The 22,261-nt window shown below is 33.3% G+C and overlaps 1 protein-coding gene across 1 annotated transcript in view; it reads left to right on the top strand.

The window, feature by feature from the left end:
* LOC143389861 (roundabout homolog 2-like) overlaps positions 1-22,261 on the top strand; it is a 53,336-nt gene that overhangs the window by 13,267 nt on the left and 17,808 nt on the right. The window contains 5 exon segments of the mRNA XM_076842625.2: positions 1,185-1,468; positions 1,870-1,995; positions 6,652-6,808; positions 15,765-16,025; positions 19,225-19,430. Coding sequence (XP_076698740.2) covers positions 1,185-1,468; positions 1,870-1,995; positions 6,652-6,808; positions 15,765-16,025; positions 19,225-19,430 — 1,034 coding nt within the window.

Here is a 22,261-nt window from a genome sequence, read left to right as displayed (position 1 = left end):
TGCACACTGTACACAATATATTATAAATTTCTTGTCACTGTTGTTAATGAAGATTTTTTTTTAGTATTTATAAAATTCCAAAGAAAAGCTAATACTTCTGTAAGCACTTTTATTTCAAGTACTATGGGCATTATCAAATCTAAAAGTTTTAAAGACAGTTGAAATGTCTTATAATGAAGAGATCAAGTGGTTTCATGACCTCAAGTCCTATGAAGTGATATTTTCAGAACATACATTATTCAGGACTGCACTATAATTAGATTTATCTTCACTGTACATGATTAATACTAGAGTTAGTGATTTCTCTTTTAGATTCACTTAGTGTCTTTCTTCTGAAAAGGGAAAAGAGCTCAGGAGCGAGGTGGCAGATCTGAATTATAAAGCATCCTGTAAAGATAATTCAGCATACCAAAATGATAAATGGACCGATTGATATTCAGTGTTGTTCCTGAAGTTTAATTTTACTCTTGCTGTATTACAACGTGAAACTGTAATTCTCCACTTCTAAGTGTTGATAGCATAAATTAAACTCACTGATCACTAATGTTGCTTTTTCTATAGTTAAATCCTTCTATATTATGGAAATGACTTATTCATGAAAATTTTCCTTTGTTATGCAAGAAAAAAAGAACACATTTTCTACCATCAGTTCTCCATTTCTGCAGTTATAAAATCAGATCACATAAATGTCAAGTAAAAACTTCAGAAAAATGGATTTCAAAATCAGGGTCGTATAATTTTGGAAATTTTTGCAACTATTTAGCAGCCATGTTCCATATCTTTGGGGATGAAGTGGAAAGAGCTGTTTTCAGGCACAATTTGTAGATTCCCTCTGTTCATTGCTGCTGTATCTTGCTACCACTTTCCTTGATTCTAAAACATAGTGAACAACTGAAAGCATGTTTCAGTAGTGAAATATCCCAAATTTTTCATTCCTGGTTAGAGGAAATGGGGGAAGGGATGTGTTAAGCAGTGAGACGTGAAGGACGAGCAGTAGGCCTGCCTGTCACTGAGGTTGATAGCTTGGCGATGGTTGTATATCATCTACCCTTCATTGGTTCATGAAGCCCATCTCAGCTGAAATGCAAACGTGTGGCATGACACATTTATTTTTCATCTTCAATTCTCATAGTTTTGGGCTTCCTGTGTGTCATTAAATTGTTTCATTTCCCTATGTTCATCACGGATTTGCTGCCACCAGTTCCAGGCCAAGGGGATAAAACAGCAAAGATGCTCTCATATGGAGCCATTTATAGCAGCATTGACTTCACTACCAAAACCACTTACAACAGTTCCAGCCAAATAACACAGGCTACCCCATATGCCACGACACAGATCTTGCATTCCAATAGCATCCATGAATTGGCTGTCGATCTGCCTGATCCACAGTGGAAAAGCTCAATTCAGCAAAAAACAGATCTGATGGGATTTGGTTATTCTCTGCCTGAACAGAACAAAGGTAACAATGGTGAGTCACATTCTTCTGTCCTGAGAAGTTAACTTCATGTCATTTGTGCATGAGATAGAAATTAGTATTTGTTGTTCAATTCAGTGATGCATTACCAGGTTCACTACCTAAACTAAAAAAACATACTGGCATGTATTCAGTACCTTGAACAATTCCTACCACCACGGCCACTGCCTCCACCGCCGCTACCACACACCAACACCAATCGGGTTCACCCATTCAGCTGTTTTTCAATATAGTGATCAGCAATCCATCTGTACTTCCATTAGGACAGGCTAGAGGAGTCATTCCTCCACTCTCCCATGACATCCGCTTCTGAGTTGCTAACTGCATGTTCTGCATGGGCTTGTGCTGTGAACTAATCACATGATGCCACTATGACCTCTGACTTTAACCCTTAGCCTTACTTTACATCCCTGACTACCGATTGGCTGAGGGATTGTCTAATAGAATGCCACACAACCAGTCACAGGATTTCAGCACAACCAGCTCTCACAACAGCTCAGAAAGGAGTGGCAGTCTCTCAGGTTGGTCTCATCACAGTAAGGAGAAATATTTGTTTGTCACCAGCATATGACCTGTGTTCCCTAACAACTGATGAGGAAATATTGAATCGCAAGCCACTGTCAGGCATTTATCTTTCAAATGACAATAACATTTGATCCTGGTGAAATTATGCCTTGGTGGGGGTGGGCAATAAAAATCATTGTCATCACTTACGTACTAACTGCACAATAATGTATTGAAAGAAAAATAGTGCCATTTTACTAATTACTATTCCTTAAAGAGCAGATGAGTTCATTCCATCTTGAACCAAATATATGAGTCCAAAGAACTTTATAATAAAAAGATCATGCATGAAAGTTAACTCCAGGTCATTGATATCAAAAGATAAATTCAACTGAAATGAAAATAATCTCAGAGATGATTTCATATCGGGATGCCAATGATATAACTTCCTATTTTAGGACAACCTCTCAAATATTATGTAATAGTTATCAATTCAATGATTACTATGCTAAATATGAATGTTAATATGTGAAATTATTAATTTTTACTTCAAAAAATACAATATTTGATAACAATAACTATTTTATGCTGTCACTTTTAATATATATTTGAGAAATATCAGCTAAACCAACAAGTGTAAGGAAAAACGCATTTCATTGGATAGAAATATATTCCTATCCTAATGAGTTATCCTCCCTTTGTATGTGAGGATATTGTATTAACGACATTGTAAATTCCACCTATTTACATCACATGCCTTTTTCTGCCTACTTCTGACTGGTTCCTGACTCCACTTACTTAATATGCTTAATTATATGCTAATTGTTTTTATGGAGTTTCTGTTTGGTTTTTTAAAATTACATATTAATAATAAAGGATTATAGTGTACTATGATACTGTGCAGTCTCCAAGGCATCAAGACTATGAAGAGTTAACTTTTTCTTATCATTAGTGTTACATTTACTAAATTACTTTTCCTCAGGAGATGGAACCTTCTCAGAATGAAAATGTTAATGCTCTCTCTTCCCTCCAAAATGAGTCATTTGCTCTTCTTGCCTATTGGTAGGATTAGGTACATTATAGAATTCAGAAAATTTTAAACATCTGTTATGAATTTAAACTGGCTTAATAATATAAGGGAATGTTTTGAATGACCTTCTATGTCATTTATGCGGGCATTTATTTATAATTAGTCCCACAATTTTTCTGAATAATTAAAAAGTAATTTTGTTGGATATTCCTTTTTATTTCATTAAATATATGTAAAGATCAAGCAATATATGAAAATAAATCTCCATATTGCAAGCCATGGACTCCATAAGACCTGTAAATCTTTCATTAAATGTTCTGTATAGATTGATTTTCACCAAATTTAAAAGTTATCTTTTGAGTAATTGAAAGCAGAACAGGATTCACAGTGGTGCTTGCTGCTGTTTGAATCCATTAATCTCTTGAGTGACATTTACATATATCCAGGAATTATATTAACTACTTCATCTACATTTGAATAAAGGATTACTTGAATTGGTGATAGAAAGCATTTTTTAGTAGGTAAGAGTGAGGTGATTATTCCTTTTACAGTTTAGTCTAATTGAGTTTAATGTTACACTTTTGTTTAATTCTTTTTATTTATAGCTATGTTTCCTAGGGGCCAAATCTAAGAATTAACTGCCCCGTGGCTAGCTAATCATATATTATGGGATTTTTTAAATCTGTGCACATTGGTGTAACCAATTTAAAATAATCACAGTGACAAAGAAAATTGGGCATTTCTGAATTATTTGAGTGAACTTCTTACCCTCTTTGAAACACTTTTATAATGCATTCAATATGTAAGTTCTGAGTACTTCTTGTTAAATATCCAACCAGTAAAAACTATACAATAAAACTCAGATGTTTTAAAATAGTATTTTAAATCATAGTTGTATGTGTATATAATATAAAATATTGGTAACAATAGCTAAATCTTTTAATATTTTTTAAAAAATAGACCATATGTTTAATTTTAAAATGAATTGCTTTTATGATTTATTTTTTTTACAGAGAAGTCATTTTTTAAGCTTTAACTATCCAACTATTTACATTTTTATTTTAAGAGAAAAGGGTCAAATATGTTTACAAGGCATCAATATCTGCTTCGTTAAAACATAATTTAGGTACTCTGGCCTTCAGATGATACAGGGTTCAAGGTGAAGCAGCAGACTGTGGCTTGCTTCTCTAAAGATTCAGATCTCAAGAGATTTTAACAGTTGTCAGTTATATCAAGCTCACCTCCATCTCAAAGTGTTGTTAAGACGTCCTAAGATGCATGTGTTGATGAATAATAGTCCTACCCAGACTGATCAAATGAAAGAACAGATATTTCTCCAGAACAGGGGAAAAATAAGTGTTGGTTGTAAAGTACACAGTAATTCTCTCTGTGCTTCAGCTATTTCCAGAACACATTTAAAAGCCTGTTGTTGTTTGGAAGCATAATAATGAGTAGCTTTCTTGAACCTGAGCAAGGGCTTCAACAATGAGGTTCAGAGCTCTAGAAATATTTTCAAGTTAAGCTACTCAGTAGTAAATCTGATTGTTCTCTTGCTATGTGAAAGTGAATCACATAACATTCAGAGCCTTAGTGTCATCATCTAGAATACGGAGGTGTAGGAACTTCTTTCTTAGGCACTTTGTTCAGGTGAGATTCAAATGACATTTCTAAAATGCTGGAGAATGTGATTAGGATTGTGCATACATAAAGTTGAAAGGGAGTGATCAGGAAGAACAAATAGCTCAAGCATTCTTCTCTCAATCATTGAAATATAGTTCTGATACTGTAAAAAGGAAATAGACCTTAGTGATTGGTGGGTTAAGGAAATGAGGAATTGAGGTTCATTTACCTTAAAAACAAAAATTACATACTTATAACCGAGCAAGCATATTATTATTTTTATTCTGAATATGAGGCCTTTTCTGACAAGTAAGACTTCAGAAAACAAGTGAAACTGGTTTTGCTATGAGGAAGAGAAGACAGGAGAAAGCAATTATGATTGGCATTTATTGAGTTTTTCTGTGCATCTGAGCACTTCCTATACAATATCTCTTATAATCCTCATGACAACTCAAGGAAGTAGTAACTTTTGCATGCCTATAATCCCAACAACTCAGGAGGATCACAAATTTTGAGGCCAGCCTCAGCAAATTACCAAGGCCTTACACAACTTAGCAAGATCTTGTCACAAAATAAAAACTAAAAGGGCTGGGGATGTGGCTCAATGGTAAAACATTCCTGGGTCCAATCCCAAGTACCAAAGAAAAAAAAGTGGAATAAGTTCATATTTCTTTTACATGTATGTAAGTTAAGGCAATACCTTTTGAGTGAGGAGTTAAATTTCAAACTCAGAAACCAAACTCTTACTCACTAAACATAGGACACTTTCTTACCCTCCTCTTAATATCTTTTGTCCTGTCAAAGAATAGAAGTGAGAGGAAAGCTGAAAGCACTTTTTTTGTAGGGATCTTCTTTTAAATATTTATTTATGTATCCTATGTGGAAAATGTACACAACTCAATTATTGGCTGTAGTGTCTAGTTTAAGAGTTTTATCACTTTCTGGCACTCAAAGACATTATTACCAAATTGCATAATCTGACTCAGCAGTTGTAGAAGAAAAAGGATGGATTGACTTCTTAGTGAGATCTAAATGGCTAGATAGCCCTGCTACAAATATCCTATGCTTAAAATTTAGCTTTAAGTTGAGGTGGAATTATTGGAAGTTACTGAGTCACCCCTGAAAGGTCATTTTCATTTTGCTCATGAAGTATTCAGTCTGCATCCAACTGAGGTCCATTTTTATGAAAAAGCTTTATTTACTTGATTTTAAAAAGTACAGCACTATGCAGATGATGAATTTTATTTTTATAGTTCATTAAGCATCATGTAATCTCAGATATGGCTCATACACTCTTCATTTATGTTCTGCTAATATTTGTGCATGAATTCATTCATGTAACAAATAGTACTGAAACTGATCACTATATTATCATTAATTTTCCCTCCTTTTTGGAATTTACAAAATGTGATAGTTAAAACATCTGGGAAATATTCTCACTATATGCAAAAGTAATTGTGCCATTTATTAGTCAAAAAGTCTATGAAATGTATCATTGTGAGAGGTTTATAGGTATTCTCCAGATTGTACTTGATTGATTTTTATCAGTGACTTTTGAGAGAAAAATGTTACTCTCCTGGATTAATTAAATTGAGCAAATTCTAATGGAAAAGTTAAGCCTGTATCCTTAGACACTGTATTTTCCACTGAGAGAGATTATTCAAAAGAGCATTTTAAACGCACTAAAATCTGACATTTAAAAGAATTTGTTATGGACCATTATTTCCTCTAACAGTGAAAACGTGGAGGCAGCAGACATGAATAAATCAATAAATGTTCTTTTGATACAGCAGCCATGTTTTTGGTTTATTCAGCTCTGCAGTTAATGCAATGGGAAAGAAACAATATCATTTTGAGTGATTTATAAAAATGTGTTTCTGATTATATAATTTCATTGTTTATAGCTTTTACCATCTCTAACATAGCGATTCTGGTATTTTGAAAACAAATACATCTTTCCACCTGATATTGCCTGTTTGTTCTGATATTCACCATCTCTAAATAAATGCATTATTATTTCCAGGTGGGAAAGGTGGAAAAAAGAGGAAATATAAAAACTCCTCTAAACCACAGAAAAACAATGGATCAACCTGGGCCAATGTCCCTCTACCTCCTCCCCCAGTTCAACCCCTTCCTGGCATAGAGCTGGAACACTATGGAGTGGAACAGCAAGAGAATGGGTAAATGGTATTTTATATACCAACAAAATGGCCCAGCTTGCATTCCACTCTCTATTGTTCTCTTTTGCCCTGAGTTCTTGTTCTTTCTTAGCTCCCCTCCCACCCTGTTCATTACATTTTCCCTCTTTCCTGTTTGCACTGTCCGTGTATTTTTAGCTGATAAACACAAAACAGCACATATTGAGGACTGTGAATCCTTGGCCTTCAAGTGCGTCAGATTGTCTGCAATCATGATAATGCAGCCTACATTTATAATATTGCTTGTTAGTTTGAAAGCAAGTACCCACAGCTCTTTGAACTAAAGAGCCACTCCTGAGAAGGGCTGAAAGGAAATTAAAATAATCTTCCTCATCATCCCTTGCAGTTCTCTAATGACTTGATGTCTGGCCATAACAGGGCACCACGGTAGAGCGCCATCACAATGGGATAATTGTAGGGACCTGGGAAGTGGGTAGAACTTTAATCATCAGCTCTGATGGGAATTTGGGGGCAGGGACAATAAAAGAGGTTCAAGCCAATGCACACTCTGTAACAAAACCTTTTTAAGTTAGAAAATTTCCTTTGAGGACCTTTAAATGTGATCAGTTTTCTGATTCTTTCTTTTGAAACATCTAACAAGAGTTAGTGTCCTCTGTAAGCTTAAGTGTTAATTGATTTTGAACACAGACACAGATAATTTTTTATTTGAAAGAAAAAAAACAGGTCAAAAGAATATATTCTCTTTTTCTGTATGAATAAATCCTATGTCTTCCTTATAATTCCTAGGTCACTGTTTATTTTGACTAGACCTTTATGTAACCTAAAATAGAGAATACAGACAGTTTTTCTTTGCATAAATTTTCTTTACTTAGAAATATATATATATATATATATATATATATATATATCAGTTTATTTGAATGATAGATTTAAATCTTGTCTTGGTTCAAAAAATATTATATGTATGTACTTATCATTTATTCTATCTGCTTTCTAAATCTTCTGAGGTTCCCAGAGTACTTTTCATAACTGTTTTCTATGTCATAGCTTTTGTTTTCTTTCAAAAATATTATTTTCCTATATATAATATATATATATATATATATATATATATATATATATATATATATATACACACACATCTGTATAGATATAACATGAATTATATATATAAATATATATACACACACACATAGTATGTATACATGTACACACATCACACACATACACACACACACACACACACACACACACACACACTCATCACATATTTTTTGTATGTTTTTTTCTCCCTCCAAAGGACTTTATTTATTTCTCTGGGATTATAGTGCCCATATATATTCATATTATTATCATTTATATATTTTAGAAATATATTGACCTATGAAATAGGCAGCTAAGGGTACATGCTTTCTTTCCGTAACTTAAAAAAATTAAATTTTTTATATGAAATTAATTTACCTCAAGGTATAAATGTGTTAGTCTCACATGAATTGTGAGCAAAGAAATAGCAGACCTATAAGGGCTGAAGGTGTAGCTCAGTGTTGGAGCTCTTGCTTAGCCTGTGTGAGGCCCTGGGTTCAATCCCCAGCACTGCAAAAGAAAAGGAAGAGCAAAGATACATATTCCATAAGAAAAGATTATCACACAGAATTTTACAGTCTGCATTTTAAACAGAATCATCACAAAATGAGGGAATGAAATTTAAAAGATGAATATGAAGAGAAAGCAATGCTATTAAAACTTTTTAAGCATAAAATTGAAAACACAAATCACACAAAAATTATGGGTAATTTGGAATTCTTTCTATTTTCTTTTTTTGTTGAGTCTACTTGAAATATATGTACAATATAATAAGGCCAGTTACTCATTAAAATAAAATTAATTCCATCAAAGTGAGTACTAAACTTATCACTTGATTTGTTTTATCTAGCAGTAGAATTGGAAATACTAATTTGATAATGAAATAACATATGCTATTGCAGACTTTTATCTTTTGACAAAATCATTTTCAGAATATCAAGATATAAAGCAAAAACTTATTTCTTAAGGGGATTTTAATTTGTTTAAATATTCATCCAAAATATATGATATTAAAAAATCCCTTTTTAAAGATTTCTATAATATCAACTTGATTTTTTAAATAGGTAAATTATATTTGTTGACCATATACATGTATATGTATATATCTACATGCATGTGTATATGTATTCATATGTATATTTGAAGTCTATTTAGGATGTATTTTAGTCCTTATTTACCTTTGAATTTTTATCACTTTACCTAGTATTTGCTGAAAAAAAGTCATTCTTGCTCAAAGTAATGGTTAGGTCTTAAACAGTTAATAATACTAACCACAGAATTAGATTTACTTCTATTTTAGGTTTTTTTTTTCAAAGAATATTGTAGGTTTTATTTCAATTGTTTGTGATGAAAACATATTTAAAGTCAATGCAAAAAGAACAAATTAAACTTACTAAGCTGAGGCTGATATTGTTCCTTTGCATATAATCTTTACATTTTGGTGTTTTCTAATGTGCAAACCTCACACTACCAAAAAGGAAATATTATTAGACTCAGGTTGTAGTCTGCTATTCATGAAATTAACGTTGACTATTTCACAGATGAGAACTTCTATAGAATCTTTTTATATTTTAGTGTGAAAACTTCATAATTTAGGCTTGAGGTTTTCTTCATATTCAAAGTAGAGAAACTTTAGAATTAATTTTTTGCTTTTGATAATTTTTACTTCTATCCATCAAGGATTCTGCAGTTATACTACTTACAGAGATATAGAGATTATGACACTTTTATTTCTAACATCCTAATAGATAATTTAATCCACAAATATTTCTATCAAGTATAATAAGTGCTAAGCATTGTACTTGGAAGAGACATAGGAGACACAAGATAAATGTACAATTACTAGGGAAAACTGACCTGTGACCCAGAGGGGAAGATAGAAAGCACATTCTAGATAGTAACCCCCTTCACAACACTTATCCATCTCCATCTCTCTGTCTCTCTGTCTCTGTCTTTTTCTCTCTGACACACACGATTTTGTACAATGAGCTCTTGGGGAATTTTGTATACAAAATAATAATTTGTCTACCCCAAGGAATAATCATAGATGCCAGGTAAGCAGGTAAGTCTTCAAAAAGCTGATAGCTGGAGAATATTGCCGTGAATCTTGAATCATTTCTTCATAAAGAACATTGCCAAGTTGGGTGGTTGTTAGATGCCAGATATAGAGCAAAAAGTAAGGACAAAGGAGAACAAGAAATAAGTCTCTGATCTAATGGATCTTATGTACTAGAAATAGGTCATTAATCAATAGCTGCATTGAAACAATACTAAGGTCACTATTTGAACAAATGGAAAGAAATTTCTGTGGGGAAAGAAAAAATTAAAATTAATACTATGTGTGATGAGAAAATGAGAGTAGAAATAGCTCCATTGGTCTTCCTTTGGAAACCCTGCCCTATTCTAGTTAGAGGTATCTGCTTTTCTCTTAGTTGCCCCTATTCAGTACCACCCGCTTCCATGCCCTACCCTCAGCACTTTATTTTAATTACTTGTCTGCATCCTTCAGCAATTGGTGGCTTCTGTATGTGGTTTTATGAGCTTTAACCTACATTTTGTATGACAACATCTGACATGGAGTCTTAGTTTTCATCTTGAATCCTTAATGCCATAGGAAAATTCTGATTTTTGAATACAGATGATGGATTGGAGAACATGATGCTGAAGGACATGAGATTGCAGGTGGATCACATACAAGATATCATAGCATATGATCTAGAAATCATATGATATAAAAATGCTAAGGCAGTAAAATAAGAGGATGAAAGTGGGTAGGTGCGAAAGGAGTAGATTTAGGCACAATTCCTAGCTGATAAAAACTGTGATCTGGAAAGTATAGTCTCTAGTTTTTGTTACAATTTTTAGTATAATTTCTAAGTGTTTAGAAATCAGCAATTTTCTTTCTAAGCATTTCTTGGACCAGTCTTTCCTTACAATACTAAATACCAAAAGTTATCAAAGCATTTTCCAAATAACAAAATATTTAATTGTTAATTCAATAATATGGTAACAATGCTAAATGTTCTCTCTCATCAATATGCATCTTCAGTTAGACAAAATAGTGTTAAAATGTATTAGTTCTTCACTATAAATATATACATTTTATTATAGTCATGATGCTAGGAAGCATTGAATAGTAATTAAGTATAAAACTGGTGCTTTGCTTTGTTATTGCAATTAGAGATTGGCAAGCTTTTGCTAGTGTTGAACTTCATTGTATTTTTTATTAGTAATTTGATATTTGTATTTGGCCTTTAACAAGTTAGTTCACATGCGGCATTGATTTGCCATCATCTTTATCATTATTCATCAGTCAAGACATAACATGACGCCTCATATTTCACTGACAGAATGTCAAAAGAACAAGCACTTCCCTAGGAAAGGTTGGCCAGAAGAACTATGGTTTGGCATTAGGAGAATTTTTATTCATTTTAATGTTACACAAGAAAAAGATGAAATTCTATCTCTCAAATAAGATGTGTATTATAAAATGTGAAGGAAACTATCAAAACAGATTTACATTTTTATAGACTTCATAGGCACATCTGTAGTCTTTTCATCCTTCCTTAGTAGCTGCATGAACTAAGCCTAAAATATATGTTCCTCTGGAATGGATCAAGACTTGACTATTTCAGAGATGATGAACAATTCTTCGCCATTTTGATTTGCACTATATCCCAGATTCCTTTCCTCTATTCTTTCATATTTTTCTTCTTTGAATATTCTTTCCTTCTTTGTTTATTTATCTAATGTTGGTACAAATCACTTTGAATCCATGGACTGTTCCCAGCTTTGCTTATATACTGCATGTAGACTTATATACAGAGTTGGTATATTAAAGTTCTAGAGTAACTTTGAAAAAGGACATAGAAGAATTGGTGATAAAATGTATAGTATGTTTGTGAGATAGGTGATGAAATATGTTTTAGTCATTTAATACACAATGCAATGCATTTACATAGTATTAAAAATAATGCTTTAATGGTTAGACACTTCTTTGCCTGATATTATTTGAATAATAAAAATGAATCTAATACAACTTACTACCATGTTTTTTTTTTTGTTACCTTAACACATGTGATGCATATACCATACACTTTTCCTTTCTCTTATGTTCATTTTGTGTTTTCATTCCATAGGTATATCTCTAGTAGATTATTGAAAGTAAGAACAGTTTACTATTTATGGACTACACAAATTTTAGGAGATAACTGGCTAATTTCATTTGAAAGATTAAGTATATAGTTTTTTATTTAAAAGTATAATATATATGGGAATAAACCAATGTAAGAAAGTGCAATTATGACTTTCTGACACAAAAATAAATGTGCTCTTTTCTACTGAATTTTACAAAGTAAATGTAAATTTAATTGATGAACTACAATGGTAAACACATTCTATACTGAAAAAGGACAATTATTTTATGATTAGCTTTCTTGTATATTTTTTTGTTTGAGTTAATAATATGATATTTAAAGTTAAGTAAGAAAATAAACCTAAGCATTTTTATTAATTAATCAAATTGTGTGTTTTCATTTCAAATCAGTAAATATGCTTATAACCTACTATTTTTAAGGTATACTGTTAGGGGCAACAGAACAAGAAGAGTTCCGTGTTATAACTCTAAGGTAGCTTAAATCCACTTGAGAAAAAGATACCATAAACATGTGAAAAGTAAATACAAAAATAATTTAAAGTGTTAAAAGAGTCCAACATTGGAAAGAACATTAGATGGTGCATAATCAATTTTCAAATAAATGTAGAAAAATATTGTCAGCACCAGTTAAGAAGAGTAGTTTAGCAATGCTAGTTGGCCTCATCAAGGAAATCTTTATAAAGATATGAGATTTCACCTATAGCTTGAGGATTTATCAGATTAAGATAGGTAAATTTGGAGGCATCCAGTTTATTTGAATAACTTGGATTCTATAAACAAACCTACCAGAAAAGTACGTAGACAAGAGGAGACAAACCAATTTAGTTTGAGCAGAAGATTCATGTTGAGAAACTATAAAACCTATCCTAAAGGTAGACTAAAGATTAAATATATTTAATAAACAGAATAGATAAGAGAAATAAAATTGGTAGACCATTCTCATATTTTCATAGAAAAAAAATGTAAGTGGTGCTCTGCTTCACCTGTGCCCATTTTTTTTCTTTCTTTGGAAGATATTGCCATTTAGGAAACTATCTGAATTGTTCCAAAACCATTTCCCTTCCACATATGTCACTTAAAATTTTCTCTTTTTAGTGATCACTGTAGCCTTGATCAACCCCAAAACAATATTAGGCCTTCCAAATCAATTCTATAGTACCCTGTATTTTTAATAATTTACTTAATATCAATCTACTGAATTGTATGCTATATGAAATAAAGTCAGGACCCTAACACATAACTGTTGGGAAAAAAGGATGATAAATTTGGGGTTACTTTAAAAAGAGATTTTAGTTTTATAGACCAGTTTTTGGTTCACAAGAAAATGAAGAAAAGCATAGTGATTTATCCCAACTTTCACATATGCATAATCTCCTATCATCTCTCACCAAGCTGGTGCAATTATTCTAGTTGATGAACTTGCATTGGCACATCATTATCTCCCAGAATGCATCATTTCCCACAGGGTTTACTTATCATGTGGTACATTTTGTGGTTTGGACAGATTCAGGTTGACATGTATCTACCATTATTGTATCATACAAAATATCTTCACTGTTCTAAAATCCACTTTGCTTTTTGCCCATCTCTCACTCCCCAGAGTCTGGCACTACTGATGTTTTTACTCTGTTCATGGTTTTGCCATTTCTAGAATGTTCTGGAATTGGAAATATACAATCTATACCCTTTGTATATTGACTTCTTTCACTTACCAAGGTGCATTTATGTTTTCTCCATGTCTTTTTATGACTTGAAGCCCAATTCTTTTAAACATTGAATAATATTCCATTGTCTGGATGTATCTGTTTATTTATTCAACTTCTGGGGATATCTTAGCTACTTCCAAATTTTGGCAATTATAAATAAAACTGCTATACATGTCCACATGCAGGTTTTTATGATATATTCAGTTTTTAACAAAATGATTAAAATGTTACTCAAGTGAAGATATTCAACTTACAGTGGATCTATATGAGTTACAGTTTTTTTTTATAAGGGAGATCAAGACTAGTTATGCATAGCTGTGATATGGATAGTTAATTCTAATTTTAGGTACTAAGCACTAGCAATGTAGAAGAGTATTAAATAGTTCTTGGACTTAAGGATCTCACAGAATAATAGGACAAAAGAGACAGAGACAAATAATCCCAATATAACATGGGTAGTTCCACAATGTAGGTATTATAAAATTCTAATCAGTTGTATATGGAAATGGTAGAGAAGGTTCCACAAAACTAACCACCTTTGAGGTGACCAGGAACCCACAGGCAGATAGATGATTTGAGAACAGTCATACGCAGACCCAGAGTTTAGGAAAAATTAGAAAATAGGCTGATGTTGGGGAAATAGTGAGAAACAGGGCTAAAATAACAGATTAATCCATTGGGGAAGGATCTTTTAAGCCAGCTAATGAGTTTTGACTTTTCTCATATTAGTTATGATCGTAAGTGTAGGTGTGATGTGAATTAACATCCTGTTGCCTGCATTAAAGATAGGGTGGAAAAGAAGAAAAGAGAATCAGAAAGCTACTGAACTATTTTATAGAAGGTGACTGATCAATAATTATGGAAGAGGAGATGTAGGAGGCAGATTCAGGAGATATTTAAGATGTTGAATTAAGAAAACAATTAAATCCTTTATTATTCTTATCTTATACTTAAAAATCTATAAAAAAGTATATTAGGACTTATTTGATTTCTGAAAACATTAGGGTTACAGAAAAAGTATAAGTAGAAATTCTGCTTATTTTGTACCACAACAAAAACATATTCCTGGTCATATTACGGTCATATTCCTGGACCATAATCCCGTTTCTAGATGTAATTTGAACATGAAATATAAGTATTTAAAATAATTGTATTTTGTGCACTTAAAATATGTCAATGAAGTTTATTTCATATTAAATATTTTACTACAATAAAACAATTTTTTAAAAAATATATATTTTGTAGGGCAAGGTTTTGAACTTCCGTTTTCTGGTTTGAATTTAACACTCAATGTAAGAAGAAGCATTTGATTTTACTGATAAAAATAAGGGAAATAAACTAATATTGAGTATAATTTGTGTCATGAAGTCTTATGACTGGAATATCAAATAGAAAGGTTGTCATAAGTCTAGAATAAAAGCAAATCAAGGGGCTGGGGATGTGGCTCAAGTGGTAGCGCCCCCGTCTGGCATGCGTGCGGCCCGGGTTCGATCCTCAGCACCACATACAAACAAAGATGTTGTGTCTGCCAAAAACTAAGAAATAAAATATTAAAATTCTCTCTCTCTCTCTCTCTCTCTCTCTCTCTCTCTCTCTCTCTCTCCTCACTCTCTCTTTAAAAAAAAGCAAATCAAGTTCTCTGATACTTCTTATATGGTCAGTCAGCTCTATTGATGTATTCTGCTGGTGCATAAGAGAAGGAAGCAGTTAAGTCTACAAGCACTAAATTCATTAATTGTCTTTAATTAGCAATTTGGTGTTTCCACATGAGTAACTTTGTTGGGAAGTTATTGCTTTTTGTAACTGTGGGGTAACAATTAGCGAAAAAGATCTTTAAATAATAAATTGAGATACTGAGATAACAGTTGTAATTACAATTTCAAATTAGGTGATTTACTATAGTAGCATTGACAATGTGATCAGGATGAAGTAAACTGAGAGAACATTTTAGACACCGTGTGGTTGCTGTTTATTGTCAGTGTAGCCATTTTTGTTTGTCTATTAATGTGCATTTTTCCTCATCTAATTTCAGCTATGACAGTGATAGTTGGTGCCCACCATTACCAGTACAAACATACTTACACCAGGGTATGGAACATGAACTGGAAGAAGATGATGATCGGGTCCCAACTCCACCTGTTTGAGGCGTGGCTTCCTCTCCTGCTATCTCTTTTGGACAACAGTCTACTGCCACTCTTACTCCATCTCCACGGGTAGAGATGCAACCCATGCTGCAGGCTCACCTGGATGAACTGACAAGGGCATATCAGTTTGATATAGCAAAACAAACATGGTAAATATATTCACTGAGTCAAGGGATCCATGTTTTCTGCACATGGAAATGCCCTTTTATGTAAATTCACAAGACATATTCATAAAACTATACACATGGGGACAAAATTTTGATTTTGTATACTCATTAATCATTTAGAAAATGATTTAACTACTACAGAAATGTTAATTTGACCAAAGTCGCATAGCTAGTTGGAGACTAAGCTAGAGCAAGAATTCAGGTCTGCTGAAATTCAGTCTAAAGTGCTATTTGGCTACAGTGGAATCTTCTAATTTACAACTGATTTAGCTTCAATTAGCTTATCCTTGAACTCACTTTTAATGCCATGATGAAGGACTCCTTTTGGATTCTTCAAAATGCCTGTGATTAATTCTGCATGTGGTTGTGAATATGTAAATCCAAGCTTCTGCAAATCACTTATGGTAAGTGTCAGTTATTAAAAGACCCTCTTTGGGCAGAATTAAACAAATCAGAAAAATAACAAATGTACTAACAGAAAATGGATTTTTTAAAATCATAAAGAATAGATTAAAAACCCAAATTTCATTTTTTTTCTTTTGGTACCAAGGATTGAACCCAGGGTCACTTAACCACTAAACCACATGCTCAGCTGCCCCCCTCACCCACACCTCAGACAGGTTGTCTCTAAGTTTCTTAGGGCCTCACTAAATTGGTGTCTTTGAATTTGTGATCCTCCTGCCTCAGCTTTCTGAACCACTGGGATTACAAGCCTGTGCCACCACACCAGGATCTATAGTTTTTTCTTCTAATTATTAAAAAACTTTCATAAATTATAGATGCAATTCATATAGGTATCTTGTACAAATATGGTAGATCATAATTTTATAGGGTTGGTTGTTTTTTCCAATGTTTTTCTCTCAGATAGTGATATATAGGCCTGCACCCTTGAAAACAAAATCTCTGTGACATTCTTTGAATTATGTTCTCTTGATTTATACCCTGTGCTTGAAATCATGGTAGCTTTTTTAAAAGATAATATTATCTTTCTTTTTATGGGAGGGTAATTCTAGCTACTAGAGTAAGTTGATTATGAGATGACTCTTATTCTCAGTGTTAATTGACTATTTTTAAAATATAACAGCTATATTAAAATATAACATAGTTAACTATACATACAAAGAGATTCTCAAACAGGTATGTCACTTAAAGCTGTATAAACATGCTCTTTCCTTAGGATAAGAACATTTTCTCATTTTTTCTAAAGATTAAAGACAACCTCCTGTTACACATAATTATTTTATGATACATCACTGGTTAAAATGAAGCCAATTACTTAAAGAGTGATAGGATTCTCTCAAGGTTAACTGGTGAAATCACAACTTTAAGTCATTTGAAGCAGAGACTTTGGCTCAGGGGTTCTCAAATTTGTGTGTGTTTTGAAATCATATGGAGAACTTTAAAATATATTGGTCCTAAGTCCCACCTCTAGGCAGATTCTGATTCCATACTCTGAGCTTTGACTGAGGACAGCCCAAGTTGGGGCAGTTACCATGGAGGTGAACCTGCTTCCTATCTGCATAACTATGGGCAACTTGCTTACCACTTGCATGCTATAGTTAATGTGTTTAAAATGATGTCAGAAATAATAGCTCATGTATAAAATGAAAGGACAGTCCTCACACCACTCTAATTTCTGATAAAAAATACAAATATCAGGGTCCTGAGACCACACTGAAATTCAAGAATTCACTAGAAGAATTTATAGAAATCTATTATTCTCAAAGACATAGTTAACTTCTGTAAAAACATATAAAGTCAGCAAAGAGAAGAGTTATGAGGCAGAGTCTAGAAAAATCCCCAAAGCAGAGCTTCTTGTTGTTTCTTCCAATTGGAGTCAAGGACAGCACTACTTTCCCTTAAGTGTGACGATACACAGGGGATATTGCCAGACTTGGAAATGAGTTTCAAAAGACAACAGTAAAAGAACATAACACTTACTCTTTAGTCTTGCTTAAATAGAAGGGGTATTTAAGATACTTTTGAATGACAGCAATGAAAAGACTCTGTTAAAACTTGTAGTACATTTGCTTTTAAATTACATTAAGAAACAACATTGCTGACGGCTGCAGTGGCGCACACCTATAATCCTAGTAGCTCTGGAGGCTGAGGTAGGAGGATTTTGAGTTCAGAGCCAGCCTCAGCAATGGTGAGGCATTAATCAACTCAGTGAGACCCTGTCTGTAAATAAAATACAAAATAGGGCTGGGGATGTGGCTCAGTGATTGTGCATCCCTGGGTTCAATCTTGGTACTTCCCCCAAAAAAGAAAGGAAGGAAGAAAGGAAGGAAGGAAGGAAGGAAGGAAGGAAGGAAGGGACGGAGGAAGGGAGGAAGGAAGAAAGGAAAGAAGAAAGAAAATAACATTGCAGTGCTTTTGCTTAGCATTTTGTAGGTGTCCAGTTGCACATCATTTAGCCACCTTATTTGATAAATTTAAGTTTTACTTGAATATGTTTCAAAACTGTGATGGTAATTATAAGATTCTATTTATCTAATGAAGGTTGAGATTAAAATTATTTACTCATTGCAAAGGGTTTATCTAACACATCTTTTGTTCTAAACACAGAATACTAGGGTGAATTGTTTCTGCCTTGGAGAAGTTCAAGATTTTGGTGGCTGAGATAGATGCACAACTAGGTAGATAGAGCAGAAGATACTTGCCCTAACTGGGGCAAATGAAAATACTACTCAGCCTGCTCTGAGAGGGTCATGCAAAAAGAAATCCTCCTAAGTCCAGAAATGTGTTGAAGATGGAAGAGAAGGAACATTAGGCATTCCAGTGACATCTTAAGTGCTAGCAGGCCGCATGGGTGGGTTACACAAAAACTGGAAACAAAATAATATGTATATATGTATGGGTATATATATTATTTTTTGAAAAGGTAAATTTAAATAGTCTTGTGACAAGTATTTTCATTCTGTTTTTGATGACTTATCTATACAAAATATATGTTTATATCACTAGAATAATTCTTAAATTTATGTGGTTGTTGGTAAGGCATATGCCCAGAGACCTATTGTCTCTATTGATGTGTATGTAATAAAGCATTGTAAACTCCAAAATTATTAATGCAAAAGAAGAATACTGTTACCATAGCATGCCATTTAATTCTTATTACAATGTTTTTGAATGTTAATGGACTGCTTTTCCCATTTTATTGTTTCCATTTGAATTCTAGGCACATTCAAAGCAATAATCCACCCCCACAGCCCCCAGTTCCACCATTAGGTTATGTGTCAGGAGCCTTGATTTCTGACTTGGAAACAGATGTTCCAGATGATGATGCTGATGATGAAGAGGAAGCTTTAGAAATCCCCAGGCCCCTGAGAGCACTAGACCAGACACCCGGATCCAGTATGGACAATATAGACAGTTCTGTGACAGGTAATGGAACTGATTTAATATGAATAACTGACCTATTTGCAATATTGAAATGCATCAAAAATCAAGTACTTTCTTACTTTCTTATGTAAGATTTATTCCACTCTATCTATTTCTGTAACATTTTAAATATGTTAATGTTAAACACAAAATTCAAAAAGGATTTGGAAATACTTTTGCTTTGCTGCAAAAATGATAAGAAAATTCATGAATTTTACAAAGCTTTAAAGACATGAAAGAAAACTCAATTATAGTCATGGCTTTAATGAAAAGTTCACTGTGCTAGGGAACCAAGTCTATTACATAAAAAAAAAAATAAAAAAAAAACTTTTAGAAATGATATATTTTGTATATCAGGAGGAACATACAAAATGAATGCAATCTTAAAATGCTTCTTGATATTTCACACTATAAAACCATTCACTGATGAAAATAAGCAAGTCTTCAGAAAAAGACTCTTCAGTTGCACAAGGTATTATTTTTAGAGTGGAAAATGCATAGTGAGATAAACCATGCATTTATGCATTTTATAGTGTAGAATCCAACAACTTCCCCTCTTCCAAGAAGTATATTTATTTTGACTTACTTACTCCTCTGGCTTCTGCTTGCCTTGTTCACCAAGTGAAAGACTTCAGTTGGTACCCTCCTCTGATGATTCCAGGACTGATGTGTAACCTATGTCCAACAATTTCAATTGGAAATTTTAAAATCTTAATATGTACACAATATATATGGTGAAAAGTAAAAATTCAGTATTTCTGTTCACATAGTTATACATTCTTTGATACACAGGCACACACACAAAAAATGCCTTTTACAAAATTATGAAGACCTAGCTACTCCATACTAAGCCTGGTCTTTGCATTTCTTTAGAATTTCTAAGGAAACTACACATATCTGTATTTTCCTGGATGACAACTTTCATCCTAGAAAGCATCTTATCACAGTCTTAATTTACTTTTAATCCAACAGTTTCCGAATTCCACAGACTTTGTGTTCCATATTAGTTCTGCAAACACAAATGGAAACTGGTTTAGTGCTGAGAAAACATAAGTGCCTTCACTTTTCCTGTACAGCCCTCTCTGCATGAGGAAGTGCATGATGCATGAGTCCACTATTCGGTTTTCCTTCTTGCTTGATGGATGGTCAGCTTGCCAGTCAAATTAAGATTTAAGAACTGCAGATATACTGGTGTGATTTGAAACCCAGATCCAACCCACAGTGACAGAGCAAAAGTTAAAATCTTTGAATTCAGAGAGCTGACTTATTAGGGCACTATTATGTTAAGCCTCTTTGCCTGAATTTCTAGCATAATCTCCTTAAGGGTAAAATTCTGCATATTTTTGCATATTTCACTAATGATACTGAACTCTTTTTTTCCTTTAGGAATGCAGTAAAAATGTTCAATAATGATGAAAAAAAGTCAGCTATGCTGATGTAGTTCTTTTATTAAATACTATAATTAGAAAGATGATAAATGTATCTATAAATTGGGAGAACACCACCCTGCACTTTTACATACACACCTGTCAGGAACAAGTAAGGATGTCTAAAGTAGTCCACTGGTTAAGATGTCAAGTTTAAACATCTTAAGTAACCTGCATTTCTCCTGTTGGTAATATAATGTTAATTCCAAATGAAGCTCTTATTGCTAAGAAAAGAAAGTCTAAATTTCCCTACTTGAATTCACTGCTTAATTACTTCTGAATATAGAAACCTCAGGGTGTTTAGGCATGAATTCCACAATGCACTTATCCTATGAATAATACATCTCCTTAGCAGAAGTTGTACTTTACACTTAAGCAACTTAAGCACCTCCCCCATACACATTTTTTTTGTCTTTCCATGCACCAATGACTTTGAGGAGAAAGTTTGATCAAAGATTTGATTTGCCTTCCAGGGTGTGTTGTGTGTCTATGTGTATGTGTGTAGGAAGTGTGAATGAGTATATGTAGGTATTAGTGTGGCCATAGGGGATGTGAGTATTAGTGTATGTACATATGTAGGGTGTAGAGTGCATGAGTATAAATGTGTGTGAGAACAAGGAAGATTGAAAGTGCATATACAGTGTGAGTGTGAATGGGGTGTGCACATCTATACAGGGTATGTGCATGTATTACACAGTTTTCAATTCTATAAAGTTTGTGAACATGTGTGTAAAGTGTATGGTATACATGTGTGTATGAAAGACAAGGCACAATGTGTGTGGAATATGTGTGAGTCTATGTAGCGAGTGAATGTATTTGTGTGTGAGGGAGAGCAACTAGGATGTACATGTAATTGTGTGTGTACACATGCCTGTACATATGCTCAGGTGGATGTTTATGTGGACCAAATGTAATCAAAACCAACGTGCTAATGAATATTGTTCTAATGATGTTCTTAGGTTTTGTTCAGCTATAAGGCTACTTTAATAGTGCTAATAGAGATAGGCCATAATACACATACTCCTTCAATGAGCTTTGGAGACTAGAGGACTCTGAACTTACCGTCAGTTTCTTAGAGTTCTAAACTCGCCTGTGGTGTAAATTAATCTTTACTTTCAACTGAAATTCCCTTATATTGTCATTTTCATGAAGCAAATGACCATTTTTATTAAATAGAACTAACAATTTCCATTCCTGGAGACTCTAAAGCCATCCAGAATGGATGTAACACTGGGTAACACAGTAACACTGGGTGGGCTGAAAGTCTTTATGTAAAATTTCAAATTTTACTTGGCTGAATTGTACTCCCAACTGCCAGCATAGGGAATACCAGCCACTAACAGTCTACAGAGCTTTATTCTGTAAAATATATATACATTAACTCCAAATATTTTCATAGCAAGTATG

Source organism: Callospermophilus lateralis, unplaced genomic scaffold, assembly GCF_048772815.1.
Source record: "Callospermophilus lateralis isolate mCalLat2 unplaced genomic scaffold, mCalLat2.hap1 Scaffold_66, whole genome shotgun sequence".
Classification (NCBI taxonomy): Eukaryota; Metazoa; Chordata; class Mammalia; order Rodentia; family Sciuridae; genus Callospermophilus; species Callospermophilus lateralis.
The sequence above is the reverse complement of the archived record's forward strand: the minus strand, read 5'-3'. Positions and strand labels throughout refer to the sequence as shown.